The 15,165-nt window shown below is 40.6% G+C and overlaps 1 protein-coding gene across 1 annotated transcript in view; it reads left to right on the top strand.

Annotated features, from left to right (window-relative positions):
- Positions 1–15,165, top strand: part of DACH2 (dachshund family transcription factor 2) — a 313,020-nt gene that overhangs the window by 131,310 nt on the left and 166,545 nt on the right. Inside the window, exon 3 of the mRNA XM_075720636.1 lies at positions 10,519–10,527. Within this exon, the coding sequence (XP_075576751.1) occupies positions 10,519–10,527 (9 nt within the window). The remainder of the gene's footprint in view (positions 1–10,518; positions 10,528–15,165) is intronic.

The following is a 15,165-nucleotide window of genomic DNA, read 5'->3' as shown; positions in this document are numbered from 1 at the left end:
TTTCCTAGGTCTGAATGTGTTACTATGTGAGGAAATCGAGGAGAGGGGCTCGGCTTCCGCCAGCAGAATTGGGTGACTTAGTAGGTATTGTGGGAAGTTTCCTTCTATGATACGAAGAATATTGACTCTCTGATCTGGCTGCTTGAAGACTCCCCAAAATGCTCATCTTTAGCTGACAGATTGAGCTGAAAAGAATCCATCATGTTGAAGTCAGGTATCTGTGAGCGTGCTCGGGGCGGTGTGTGACGGCAGAAGACGACGGGCCATATGGAAGTGGCTTTCTCCAAGGTACCAGCGGGTGCAGGCGGTGCGTCGCAGTGCGCCTGTTGGCACTCTTGGCAGCCCCGCTGCCTGAGAAAGGCATTGCTTTCAAACATGAGTAATTGATGAATTGTATGTAATATGCAAATGCGAACGCATAAATCTCCTGAATGACAGCTTAATTTATGTGAGCCTTTAAGAATGTGGGATTAGATTTTAATTAAATATCTTCAAAGGCACCCTGACTTACTCAGTTTTTTGGCTGCTGTCTCTATGAGAGTTTAGGAGGGGACAAAATCCTAATTTTAAACATATTATTTACTATTTTTCTAATGAATGGTCATTGAACAGAAGTTATATGTATTGATGCATATATTTTAGGGACTGTGTTAGATAAATGTAATGATAATGGTAATCAAAGCGCCATGAAACTTGTTTGAATTGAAATAATTAGTGCAACTAGTTCAGTTGTTCCTTTACGTTTAAAATAAGTGTCCAAGTTAAGTATAAATGTTTGATTTATACTTTAAAAAGTCAGTATAAATGTTTAATTTAATCTTTCACATTCAAGAAGTACCTTAAACTGCTAAAAACAAGTATTTGCATTTTAACGGTTGCCATTGCTTTAACTGTTACCCCCAACACGATGAATCGACTGTTTCTCTTGGGGCAGTTAGAGCTAAGCCCCGGCACGGCTGCCTGGGCCAGCAGGAGATTTTCTACATGCACAGAGCACTTTAAGGTACTAAGGTATAAATAGCGGGCGCGTAATTTCCTTGTACCTGGAAGGGGCAGGTTATCCTGCCCTGGACCCGGCACATGACTTGAGCAGTTGCTGGAGTTGAAGCACGCGGGAGCAGTTCAGCTGGAGTCAGCAGAACCACAGGGAGTGTTATTTAAGGGCATCTTTTGGTGTTTCGCTGGACCAAGATTATCAGTCTGGAAGAAGTAAAACCAGTACGATGGGAAGAGGATGTAAGAAGACAACAAGAGATTTTTGCATGGCATTTAAATCTGTGTAAAAGTCATAGTTAGACCTGAAATTCATAGTCTTGAAGTTCTTTTTAAAAAGAGGCAATTAAGCTAAGCAAAATAACTACTCCCTCTAGCTTGATCAACTGTCTGAAATGATACAGAAAAAAAAAAAAAAAAAGGTATGTTACCCCTTCATAAGGACCTTTCATTTTAAACAAGGAAAGCCACGGTAAATAACAAATGTCAGCATTCAACAAGAGTTGGCTAAGTCTTATCTAGAAACACCCAAAAAAAGGAAAAAGAAATTCATTTCAAGTAAAGTAGGTATTCATGTTTAGTGTAATTTGGCAGAGAATTTCAATACATTCAGTAAGTCTGGTGCCCCTTATGTACTGCTCTGTATGACGGTGCCCTTCACGTATCCATCTGTAGTACTGCCATTTGCATTTTGCCCCCCTGCTCACCCCACTGAGCTGGATCCTTGCAATGGGATGAGAAGTTCCAGATCTCTTTTTTGGGAAGCGTCTTTGAATTGGTCCCTGCCCCACCTTTTGTGCAGGTCCCTGCTCCTGTTGCGGCGGGGAGCGGAGCGCTCTCCTTCTCCAGCAGCTGCTGTCGGGGAGGTTTTTGGGGTGGCCTGGAGGTGTTGGTGCTGACTCTCTCCATCTAGAGATGGAAAGAGGCAGCTAGAGGAAAGGCTGGGAGCTTCATTTCCTCCTGTGTTCTAGGTCATTCTTCTCTTTCTTTCTCTGTCTCTTTGATACCGTAGTACTAGTTCAGGGGAGGGAGCTGGGATGAGACACTTCCCAGCAGTGGGAGGATGGGCTTGTGGCCGTGCGGTGGATGTGAGCCAAGAGCAGAGAGTTTTGGGGGGGACATGCCGGAGGCAAATAGTTGTGAAATACTGATCGGTTGGGGTAGATGTTGATTACAGATGCTATTGTGGAAGGAAATTGATTTTGAGTCTTGTATTATACAGGCTTTTTGGTTGGAAATAACTATTTTTTGCTCTCTTAATTTTAATTTTTACTCCTAACGTAATTCAATTGCAAAATAGGTCACTCTTGTAAATTCAGTACAATACGCAAGCATGCTGCATTTTTCAGTTTTTTGGTGCAAGTACTTAACCGCAGCCTTTGGTCAAAATGTTTCATTTAGTTCCTGTGTTTTGTGCATGGCGGTTGGAAGGATGTTTAGTTATCAGTATTAGAGCTTGCTATCTGGAAGTATTGGCTGTTGCGTAAACCATGATAAAAGATGAAAGAACCAACAGTTGCTGTAACTACAGTATTTTTTTAATGCCAAAAAGTAAATGAAATCTTGAGATATGCTGCTTTTTTATTATTGAGACTAAGGACTAAGAATTTCTTGAAATGGGGTTGTAGACTCCATAGAACAGTGAGAGAGATTTTGGAGGTTCAACAAGGAAACACTTCTGGCATCAAACAGAAATCTCTCCAATAAAAAAATTGCTGAGGAAAAACATCACCCTAGGAGGAGACCAAGAGTGTGCTTGGAAGGAGTTGCCAAAAGTTTGAGAAATAATCTCATTAAGTGGTGCAACCCTGAAAGTTTAAACTGCTTTAAATTTTTTTTTACCTTTTTTTGTAGGCAGAGCTTTGTAATAGTTGTCACCTTTTTTTTCTTTTTCCTGTTTTCTTTCCCCCCCAGCCTTCTGGGCCTTCTATATTTCACAGTATCTCCCTTACGTGGTAGGATCTGGGGGAATATCTGAAGGCAAAGTCTTTTCTGTACATCTAAATCTTCTACATTTGGATACTGATGGTTAATGTTAGCTAGCTGTTTTATTACGACATTATTTAATTATGTTGACCTGTTCCTAATAGATTAATGTTTCCTGTAATTATGCCTGTATTTAAAACTCCAGCTTATAAAACTTTAAAAAATAAAATTCCAATAAAAATAGCTGTATAGATAAGAGCATGGTATTGAATTAAATTTCTTTCCGGACATATTTTTGGTTTTATGTTGCTAAAGATTAAGAGCTATTTTAAATCACAAGATTGAAAAAGTCAAGTTAAAAATAACCCTAAAGCATAGAAAGGCTAGTGATGGAAAATGTAAATATATAAATATATAATTGATGAACAGAAAGGTGAAATTCAAATATAGGAAAGAGAAAAGGCCAGTGCGGGTTTTTTTTCTGAACATCTCTGCGTTGAATTCTCTCATTTTAAATTTTGCCCAGTGTCTTTTTAGTTTGGAAACAGCTGCTGCTTTGTGAAACTCTCACTTGGATCCTGATAGTTAATACAAATTTTAGGCTCCTGTACAATAGGATAGGTCTGAATGTCTTTACTAAAAATGCAGTTGTTAAGAATATATGGCAAAAATTTTCTGGACTTTAATGAGCACATCAGTCATTGATTGTGTGTTTTTTGGCTGTAAAGTTAGAATTGATGTCCTGTTTCGATTTGCTTTTTTAATCATTCTCAGATGCTCTTTTTTTTTATTCTTCTGACACCAGTATAGTATGTTGATAAAGCTTATCATAAAATGAGTGCAGGCACAAGTGCTTGTTTCTTTCAAAGACCTTCAGAAACCGAGGTCTGATATATTTAAGTGATTCTATCTCAGCATCGATTCATAAGGCAGTATGCACGTATTGTAACTAGGTCTATTTGAATAATTTATGGTGGTCTGAAGTTTAATTCTGTTAAGAAATGCACACAAGGATGATCTTGGAGTTTGTTCTTGGAGCACAGACCTGCAAAGAGAATTTCTGTCTGTTGCTCCCAGGAGCTTTGAGGGTTACAGCATTTTATAGGGTCAGTCTTGTTCAGGTAAATGATAACTTTTCTATCGAACTGCACGATAGTAGGGATTAATAGGGATAGCAGCATTTGGCCCACAACGGAAGGGATATGCTTTCTGAAGTGTGTCATCACGCTCAAGCTATTTATAACAGACTTGAGAATACCTTACTAAGAAATTTAAACTTGAGTAATTTTAATTCATTTTTACACTATGCAAAATCACTAGTATCACTACTAGAAAGTTAAAAATTAGCATACTCCAGAGAAATAATGCAGTATTGAAAGTGAAGTCCATTCCACTTCTTTAGGAAAGCATGTCTTAAGAAATGAAAATAGGAACAAAATTTTCAAGGCTTCATGATTTTTCTTTTTTTTTGTTTTCCGAAGAAATGTCTACATCCAACAATAATAAAAATCAGTGAGTAAATAAACATGAGAACATGCTTACCAAGCACCAAACTTTGAGATTTCCTGAAAAAAATTGGGCTTGCTATGAATTACTGAAAAAATGTTCTTGTACGTTTTCCTTTGAGATTACAACAGTGCAACCTAAGCAGAATTTCATCCCAGACAGATTTTATGTGATTTGAAAATAAATGGCTTCTGATGTATTTGAAAAAGAATCAAGTTATGTACTTTACACTTCTTTTAATGTCAGTTAGGCATGGTAGAATAATGCTTTAGAGTAACAGTTCTCCTTTAAGTATGACTGGAAAATAACCTTTTCAGTTAGCTAAGGAATTTATACTGTCGTTAATATTTGCTTAAGGAAAAGCTGTGTAATTAAAGCTAAGAAGCAGCAGTGAGCAGTACTGAAGGAGAAGACTAAAAGTGGCGTAGCATCGCTGTTCTCGGAAGGAAAACCCAAGTTTGTTACACATCATTAGGAAATAATGCGTCCGGTGCCAATCTCTGCACTATACGTGTTTTAAATCCCAAGTACCTCTTCAGGTATTCTGAAATAACGGCCGGAAGTGCGGAGTGGTGAAATCTCTGTAAAGGCTGGTTTTCGGACTTGTATAATCGGGGTAGTGAAACCTTAACCTCTTCATTTAACTCTCCCAACTCTGCCCCACAGGTGGCCTGCAGGGATTTGGCGTATTCTGTGCCTTTATACCAGATTTAAAAATGATAATTGTTGATCTCTACAGTGCCATTGGACCAGTGGAAAAAGAAGGCCAAGATCTGCTTAGATGTGCTGGGTTTTTTTGAACATTCTTTTCACATCTGCTATTTATGACATAGCCTATAGTAATGAATATATAATACAGTAATAGAATACAGTAACGAATACAGAAGGAAATCTTAAAGGCGCAGGAGCGGGCTGTCCCTGTGTGCCAAAAGACGAGCCAGCAGGGAAGATGATCGGCCTGGCTGAACAGAGAGCTATGGCTGGAACTGAGGGAAAAAAGGAGAGTTTATGACCTTTGGAAGAAGGGGCAGGCAACTCAGGAGGACTACAAGGATGTCGTGAGGTTATGCAGGGAGAAAATGAGAAAGGCCAAAGCCCAACTAGAACTTAATCTGGCTACTACTGTAAAACACAGTAAAAAAATGTTTCTTTAAGTATATTACCAACAAAAGGAGGGCTAAGGAGACTCTCCACCCTTTATTGGATGCGGGGGGAAACACAATGACAAAGGATGAAGGAAAGGCTGAGGTACTTAATGCCTTCTTTGCCTCAGTCTTTAACAGTCAGCCCAGCTGTTCTCTGGGTACCCAGCCCCCTGAGCTGGAAGACAGGGATGGGGAGCCGAATGAAGCCATAAACCAAGGGGAAATGGTTAGCAACCTGCTACACCACTTAGACACACACAAGTCTATGGGGCTGGATGGGATCCACCCAAGGTACTGAGGGAGCTGGCAGAAATGCTCACCAAGGCACTTTCCATCCTTTATCAGCAGTCCTGGCTCACCGGGGAGGTCCCGGTTGACTGGAGGTTAGCAGATGTGATGCCCATCTACAAGAAGGGCCGGAAGGAGGATCGAGGGAACTACAGGCCTGTCAGTCTGATCTGAGTGCTGGGGAAGGTCACGGAGCAGATCATCTTGAGTGCCATCACGTGGCACGTACATGACAGCCTGCTGATTGGCCCCAATCAGCATGGGTTTATGAAAGGCAGGTCCTGCTTGACTAACCTGATCTTCTACGGCAAGGTGACCTGCTTAGTGGCTGAGGGAAAGGCTGCGGATGTTGTCTACCTGGACTTCAGTAAAGCCTTTGACGCTATTTCCCACAGCATTCTCCTGGATAAACTGGCAGCTCGTGGCTTGCTGGGTAAAAAACTGGCTGCATGGCTGGGCCCAAAGAGTTGTGGTGAACGGAGTTAAATCCAGTTGACAACTGGTCACAAGTGGTGTTCCCCAGGACTCAGTATTGGGGCCAGTTCTGTTTGATATCTTCATCAATGATCTGGACGAGGGGATCGAGTGCACCCTCACTAAGTTTGCAGGTGACATCAAGTTGGGCAGGAGTGTCGATCTGCTTGAGGGTAGGAAGGGTCTACAGAGGGATCTGGCCAGGCTGGACTGATGGGCCGAGGCCAGTTGTATGAGGTTCAACAAGGCCAAGTGCTGGGTCCTGCACTTTGGTCACAACAAGCCCATGCAAGGCTACAAGCTTGGGGAAGAGTGGCTGGAAAGCTGCCCGGTGGAAAAAGACCTGGGGGTGTTGGTCAACATCCAGCTGAACATGAGCCAGCAGTGTGCCCAGGTGGCCAAGAAGGCCAACAGCATCCTGGCTTGTGTCAGGAATAGTGTGGACAGCAGGAGCAGGGAAGTGATCACCCCCCTGTACTGGGCGCTGGTGAGGCCGCACCTGGAATACTGTGTTGAGTTTTGGGCCCCTCAAAACAAGAAGGACATTGGAGTGCTGGAGCGTGTCCAGAGAAGGGCAGCGGAGCTGGTGAAGGGTCTGGAGCACAGGGCTGGTGGGGAGCGGCTGAGGGAGCTGGGGGTGTTCAGCCTGGAGAAGAGGAGGCTGAGGGGAGACCTTATCGCTCTCTTCAACTCCCTGACAGGAGGGTGTAGTGAGGTGGGTGTTGGGCTCTTCTCCCAAGTAACAAGCAATAGAATGAGAGAAAATGGCCTCAAGTTGCGCCAGGGGAGGTTTGGATTGGATATTAGGAAAAGTTTCTTCACGGAAAGGGTCATCAAGCATTGGAACAGGCTGCCCAGGGAAGTTGTGGAGTCCCCATCCCTGGGGGTATTTAAGAGATGTGTAGATGTAGCGCTTAGGACATGGTTTAGTGGCGGGCTTGGCACTGCTAGGTTAATGGTTGGAGTTGATGATCTTAAATGCCTTTTCCAACCTAAACGATTCCGATTCTAATGTAAATCTTAATCTTTCATTTTAAATCAGCTCATCCTTATGACTTAATCATTTTGACTGCTGTGTTTTCAATTCCCTCTAGCTTGGTAATATCTTTCTTGTAATTAGGTTGCTTAGAAATAAACATGCAGTTCCAGGTATAGCCATACAGGAGCAGATGAGTTAGGGCAATTTCTTCCTTTTCTGACATGACATTTCTAGGCATGCAGCCCAGCACAAAGTTGGATATTTTCCTTGTTTTATCACATCTGCGTAATTTGCAGTCTTTTATAACACCTAAATGTCTCTCAGCATATTAACATTACAGATGTTGCCTCTCCTTTTGAGAGCTACATTTTCATTACTTTTCATACTTCATTAATTTTGCTTTTTTTGAAAATTGAATTCGTTTTTAAGCTGCTTTTACTCATTCAGATCTCACCGAGGGTTTTTGTAATGTTTCCCCTTTCCTGTCAATGCTGTCTCTTCTTTGAGGTTTTGTTTAAACTTTTCTGTTGTCCTTTTAGAATGTTTATGAAGATACTGGGTCGAGTTAGAGCCAAATCAATTTATTGCTGAATCTTCAAGGTAGCTCCTCTCCATACCATCATTCGCTCTGTTTCAGTCCATAAGTGCTCACATCCATACTAATCTTTTATTAGAACAAGGCACTCTATTAGTTGATTTTTCTTTTTAAATTACAGTCTAAATGTATTGCCTCTTCTTTTTTTCCCCCATATGCCAATTAATTCTGCAAGTCTCTTTTCTAGAAAGATTTTATTCTGCCTAATGGCAATGCAGCTGCATGCTGTCATCAGCCTGAGATCATTCTCTTTATAGTTGTTTAACTATTTATCAGAAGCAGAAGTTATTTCTCCAGGTTAGTAATTACCTCGACCTACCTGGACTGGACACTGACATAGAACGGATTTTCATGCTACCTTATCTGGACTCCTTTAACATATTTTTTTCAACAAAAGCTATTTTTAAAATTAAGGGAAAAGAACTCATTGGCCTGGAAACTAATTGTATTGCTTGGACTCCAGGTTTGCTTGTTTGTTTGTTTTTAATAAAAAGGAAAGTTATTAGTTAAAAATACTCTTTAGAAACAATTTCTTCTGCAGCTTTAAATTTTTGCACTAAGGTGATGGGTATGTTTTTATGTATTGTTGATCCAGAATTGAAGCCGTCCCCTCATGATTTCAGTTGCAGTGCAGGGTGGACTTTTCCTATTCGTAGTTATTTAAGTGTCTCTGTAATACAGGCTTTAAAAGACAATCCCGATACCTCTTGATGACAAACAGTGCTTTCCAACTTCAGTAAAGTTTTTTAAGATTGTTCTGTAAGACAGTGCTAACTAAAACCCCAGAAAATTGTGGTGGCGGTGTAAGGAGCATCAGTGGTAATCGTGTTTCTCTTGTTCCAGATGCTGTTTGTGTATGTGTGTTACAGAAATGCTTTCTATTCCGACATACTTTGGTATATGCCGTGGCATATAGTTAAAGGCTTTGTCACTGCTCCCTGGGAAGTTACCTTTGACTTCGGTAAGAGCATCTGTGGTATTGGAAGCAGGATAAAAACTTACTCTTGTATTACAACTGCAGAAGGCCCACATGTCTTGGTCTTAGCTTTTGGACAGCTGGTCGAGGAGAGGACAAACCACAGAGCCATTGTGGTCACTTCAAGATCACAGTTCTGTGGATCTTTATGTGTCTTCATTATTTCTTTAATGTGAGATTTTCTTTGTGAATACTGAAGTAAACGAACCAGCATTGTTACGGAACACCAGTCTATTCCTTTTGAAGGCCAGTTGTTTGCATGCTGAGCACTGGTTGCTGCTCTTGCTAACCCAGAACAGGGTGGCTAATGCCTGAGATGCGGGAGAACTCGGACTGTGGCAGCTGGTCAGAAATGGTACTGATGTTTGTTCTTCTTTGTTCATCTTCATCCATCTTTTGAAATAGCGTGAGTCTGATCTTGTGTTTTGTATAGTTGCTGATACTACCTTACTTGTTTTTTCTCATAACACTGAGGAATGATAGCTATTGCTTCTCTTCTGAATTTATTAAACCCCCCCCCAACCCTAAAACTCTTAAATTGGAAGGAAAGCAATGTATATCTGAACCGACAGAAATTGGTAATAGTGGAACACGTTAAATTAGTGTGAACAAGAGCAGTACAGATGACCAGAATACAGATGTGGAGTTAAGCAATTTATTGTCAAATCAGTCAGTGTATTGGGTGATATATTTGATAATTCTCTTAAGTTAATTGGTTCCAAGCAGATATATCATAGCACTGTGGCCTGGGTGTAAAATAATGCAGCTGGTTCATTTTCAAATGGGAGAGTCATCTCTTTAGGCATCAGCTTTAAAAAATATCTTAATGTTATCTGGAATAAAGCTAAGCTGGAAGTTCTGTCAGCCATTTAGTCCAAGGTGATTACACCAATTTGAGAATGTCAACAATTACACAGTACTGATGTTTAATTAGTAAAAGGGAAGCACCTGTATTTTTAGAGGAAAAGACTCCAGGATTAGACTGTACAAATTCAAGTTGTAACAAAAGACAAAAATGAGCGTGTTATTCATCCTTGGGGAAAATCAGTCACTGGATGGGCTCTGTTCACGGAAAAAAATGCAACAAATAGTTCTTTTTGCATATGGTCTCTCCATGCTTTTGTACTGATGCATATCAGTAATGATGTTTACAAGTCCTTTGTCTGTCCAACGGCAAAACAAAAAAATTAAGAGCTCTTCTGGTGGTTAGACAGACCTGTAACAGTCTCACTTTAATATCTCAAATTTTGCACTTGACATACCATTGCAGACTGAAAATGTGACTTTTTATTTATTTTCTTTAAACCACTTTCTTTAAACCACCATCTGGTTGAGGCATTAAAATAGGCAATATTACTCTAAGAGTTTTCTTAAGACCTTTCTTTGGCTGTTAATTGCACATTTATAATTATGTTCTTACAAAAAGATAAAAGGGTTTTGAAAGATTATTCTTGGCAACAGACCGAAGATGAAAACCTGCTGGTTTAATGCGTAAATTATAACGTGTGCAGTTGTGAAGAGTGGTTTTGTGAAATGCTCAGGTAAGCGCAAGAATCTGAGTGAGCTGTCAAAGAGTTTGCACTCTTAAGGGGCTAATGTTCATTGAAAAACAACTCATAATATGCTGTGCCTGAAGGCTAAATGAGTAGTTTAAGTTAAACACAATCACTAACTTTCTGGAAGACAGATAAAGGAAACAGTTGTTCCTCAAGCAACGTTAGAGAAAGGCAAAAACCAGCCTCACTTTGATGCCTTTTTAAAATCATTAATTTTCCTGTAAGTTAGTGTAAATCAAGGATTAAACAGAAACTGTTACCATCTGACCCTTATAAACTAAACTTCTGTGTGGCTCATCTATTTGAAGTCAAATCTATCCATACATCTAAACAGGAAACTGAATGAAAACATTTTTTCTTTTCATTTCCTATATCCTGCAAACTTTTTTCAAAGCCTATTTCCTTTTTAAATTTAGTCTGCGTACTTATAAATAATTTTCTTTTTCCTGGGTAGGGTTTTGTAAACTTACCACCAGTTACTATACAGAGTAGCATAAGAGGGTGCTCCCTGGGCACTGCACTTCACCCATCTGTAAATGTTTCTAAAAGTTCCTGTCTGTGCAGAATGGTTTGGGACTGCTGTAAGTGGCAAACACTGGGGATTCAGGATTGCAACTTCTACGTACAGCTCAGGGTGATTTCCACCTTGTAGATCTGTATTTCTCTGTCTGTAATGACGTTGATCTGCAGAAAATACTTTGAACTCTACGGGTGAAATTACTATATACTAGATTGTTATTACTATTACTATTATTTATTTGCTGCAAGGATAAATGACCTGGCTGTGTTGTGCACCACTTAGGTTTGAGGATTGTTGACAGTTTAAAAAGGTGGTAAATATCTAACAGATCCTGCTGTCATCTGTCGTGCTGGAGAGAGACATAGCGCGTGGTTTATAGGAAGCGCTTTGTTCCGTGAATGCGTCTGTTTTCTTGCGTGTGTGCTGGTCAGAAAGATTCCCGTCATAACGAACGGACTTGCTGTGTGTAGCTTCATTATCAGATGTTTCCGTATCAGAAGATCGTCATTCTACCTGGTCAGTTAAGCCTCATGCGACATTGTGAGTGGTTTGAAGTCGGATTCTTCACTCCCATGCAAATAATCTGACTAAAGGCTGGATGTTGACAGTGCGGAATTCACAGCCCTCAGAGGGACCGAGTTGTGTCTTTCCTTCTGGTCATCTCTCTGTTCTGCCTTCCTAGCCCCTTGGCGCAGGATTGTGCCCCAGTATAAGTTGCTTATAGCAGCACTGTTGCTGTTCATGATGAATTATTCCTGGATAACAGATATGCGACAACTTCTGGTGTATCATGTGTTGAATTTCCAGAGAGTCGGTACGTGTTTACTGTAATCCTCATCTTCGGTAGAGTTACACGGATAGCCGATACCTGAACATTTCATGCAAACGAATGCGAGGTATGCAGTGTTTCTAAGCCGTGTGTGGCAGCATTCAGTATATTGCTTTACACAGCTATTTTGGTTGCTTACCCTTGTTTCTCTTCTCTCCTTGCACAGCTGTAGCCTAAAAAGAGGGGAAAGTTCTAAATGGTTTTAATTTGTCACACACCTACAAAATGATTTTGAAATACATTGCTCCCGTTGCGGAGCGTGCACCTGGATCTTCGACTGTCTTGGAACTTGTTCTTCTGCCAGTTTGGCTATGAAGGATGCAGTCCCACATCTGTGTCCACCTGATTTAAATGCATTGAAGAATCCTGTATCTGTTGTTTGGCAACGTAATTACCTCAGGAGTCCTTCAGGAAAATGTCCCTCCCCAAACAGAATAATATGTTCAATATGGGAGGAGTTTATCATTTTTTCTTCAATAACTGGATGAAGAATATAAAGCCCATTGCTTTTGAAAGGAATTGTCATGCATGAGCAGTAGTATGCAAGCTTTTTCTTTAAAGACATGATGATAAGGAAGATGATGCTAGAACAGCAAATTCCTGCCATTCACAAAGGAGGGTCTGTTTGGAGAAAGAGAACATAGAGGAGCTTTTGGAGCCCTAATAACTGGCACCTGGTAATATGCTTTTAGCAAGAAATCTGACAAGAATTCTGTCTTAATATAGCATCTACATGCTTCCGACTTTCCTCCTGTAGTTCACTCGCCTAAGTTAATAAGCATGTTGGAGGATCGAGGCGGGAAGACAAGCCTCAGAACTCGAACTGGCGCTTGTCGAACATACAGCATCGAAACAAGATGTAGCACGTCAGAGCTGTCACCTTCTGCAAAAAGGCCTTTTCCCTTCATTTTGCAGTTGATGAAATAATAGTTGTATTCACCTGCCTCTGCACTGTTGTATAGAATCAGCGAATCGTTTAGGTTGGAAAAGCCCTTTAAGATCATCCAGTCCAACCATTAACCTAACACTGCCAAGTCCACCACTAAACCAATTAAGGGGAGAGCAGTAATTTCATGTTTCCTGCCTTGGTGGCTGGATTATTTTTTAATGAAAGTAAAAACTAGGAATCATTAAGGTTAAAAACGATCTCTAAGATCATCAGTCCAACCATCAACCCAACACCACCATGCCCGCTAGAATCTGTGTATCTTGGACTGCTCCAGTGGTACAGGATAGCAAACTTACTCCGCGTAGCAGGGTAACTGATTACAGCGTTAGAGCATGATCCCACTTGCATTGAAAGGAAAAAAAGGGTTCTTTTAACGATTTTGAGTGCAGCAAGAAAGGACCTAAATGAATTTGGCTCTGGACCAGATAATTCTCTTTTGTTGTTAAAACACTGGCCGCAGCATTGATTACAACGTAAGAGTACAAAAGGGGCTTTATTTATACTTTACTTTTTCTTTCATGTTTCCAGTCATAAAAATAAATATGTCGTATTAGAAAAGAAAAATTTTACTTGGTTTGCTTTGCATGCTGGGAGGTGTTAAGTATTTCCTTTTTTTTAGGGGAAATGTGTCACTTGCATTTAAGTCAGATAAAAATAAATGAAGATAAAACTAATTTAATTTTAGAATATAATTTTTTTATTTGTTGAACTACTGTTGTTTTAAAATGAATAGCCTGCTGAGAAAGAAACAAAGCCACTTCAACGAAGCAGGAAATCAATAACCACAAGAAAGCCTAAAGAAAATTAATGCATACAGTGTGAGCAAGTGACATAGAAATTATTTTCTGGTGTAAGAATGGTAATAATAGAAGGCGTATGGAGTGGATGAAAAGCATGATAGAAATATACATAGAAAAGATGTGTTCTCTATTTCTATTTATAAATAATGACCTCTGTGTTAGTGTTTAAACTTTGAAGGGTCTAGCTGGTGGTTTTCTTCCCAATTGCCCCCCCCCCCCCCCCCCCCCCCCCCCCCCCCTAGGTAAATATTTATGCTTGCAAAATTTAGTAGGCTGGCAGCCATGGAAACGTATGTCTTTCATTTATCTCCAGGAAATCTGGTTACAAACACTCTTTTACTTGAATTCTTTTAGTCTTTTTCAAGAGCTTTTAAAAAAAAACCCCACATCTTTACGAAGGAGCAGTGAATTGTGCATGTAATGTCTGTTTGCGATTCTGTTGAAGTCAGCGCAAGCCTGTATTTGCCCGTAGCAGGAGCAGGACTGTGCTCACGCCGTCTCTTGCCATACAAACCAACACACATCTTCGATTTTCCCTGCCTTCTCAAAGCCGAGTTAAATGTTGCTTGTTCAAACTGAGGGAAGCAGAAGTGGATGCTAGTAAGTCAACACGTACCACATACTTTTTGGGAGAGAAAAAACCTTTCAGTCCGAAGGGAGATCTTTTAAAAAGAACAACAGCAGGTACGACTTGTCTGATAAACCGTTGTATCTAATCTAGGAAATGCTTTATTTCGGGAAATCACTGAACTTGCAAATAACTCATGCCACTTTTCAGTGCCCTGAACTGATTTTGGCTTTTTCTGTAGTTTGGTGCTTCCAGTTTCTCTCATCACATACGACAGAGTCTGATGATTTAAAAAAAAAAAAAACAAAACACATTTACCAAATGACATTCTGTTTCTCTGTCAGTGGCAACCCAGTTGTAAGTGTGGTGAGAAAGGTTCATGGGTGTAGCTTTTCTCTCTGGGAAGCTGTCGATAGAAAAACAGACGAGCTTTAGGTCAGAAAAGTACTTACTCAAGTGAAATATAAAAAACAAGTAGTATTGGAAGCTAACTGCGAGTTGAGAATAATTATTCTCACTTGGATTAGGTACGTGTCTGTTAGACCACCTGGGAGGGAAAGGGTAAACGTTACGGGTGGAGCAGAGGGAGTGTCACCAAGGAGGGAAAGAGCAATGCTGCAATGGCTTCGGGGAGGGAATGAGACCCGCTGCGCTCGCGGAGTGCTGCAGGGAGAGGTCAGGGAGGAACTGGATACCGTGAAACCGGTGTCTTTGTTGAATCCCTGGTTTTGGTAGCCAGCTGAGTTACAGATTCTAGGGCAAACATACTCCTCCTCAGAGAGCCAGCTCTGAGGTTGGCCAAAGTCAGAATCGGAGTGCAGCATGGTGCGGTTGCACAATCATTTCAATCAGCTGCTATTATAAAGAGTTTTCAGCGGGTAGAGTTTTTGTGCGTCTGTGCGTGTGCATACGTGTGTGCGAAATACGGCAAGTTTCTAGCATTACTGCTGGGCAAATCTTGCTTAATGTAGTTTATATTACTACTCTAGTTTTATACTGAGGTAGCAGAGAGGAAAAATTAAATTGTAAATCTCTCGTGTATCCAGATACTCCTCTCCTGC

Source organism: Pelecanus crispus, chromosome 13 (assembly GCF_030463565.1).
Source record: "Pelecanus crispus isolate bPelCri1 chromosome 13, bPelCri1.pri, whole genome shotgun sequence".
NCBI lineage: Eukaryota > Metazoa > Chordata > Aves > Pelecaniformes > Pelecanidae > Pelecanus > Pelecanus crispus.
The sequence above is the reverse complement of the archived record's forward strand: the minus strand, read 5'-3'. Positions and strand labels throughout refer to the sequence as shown.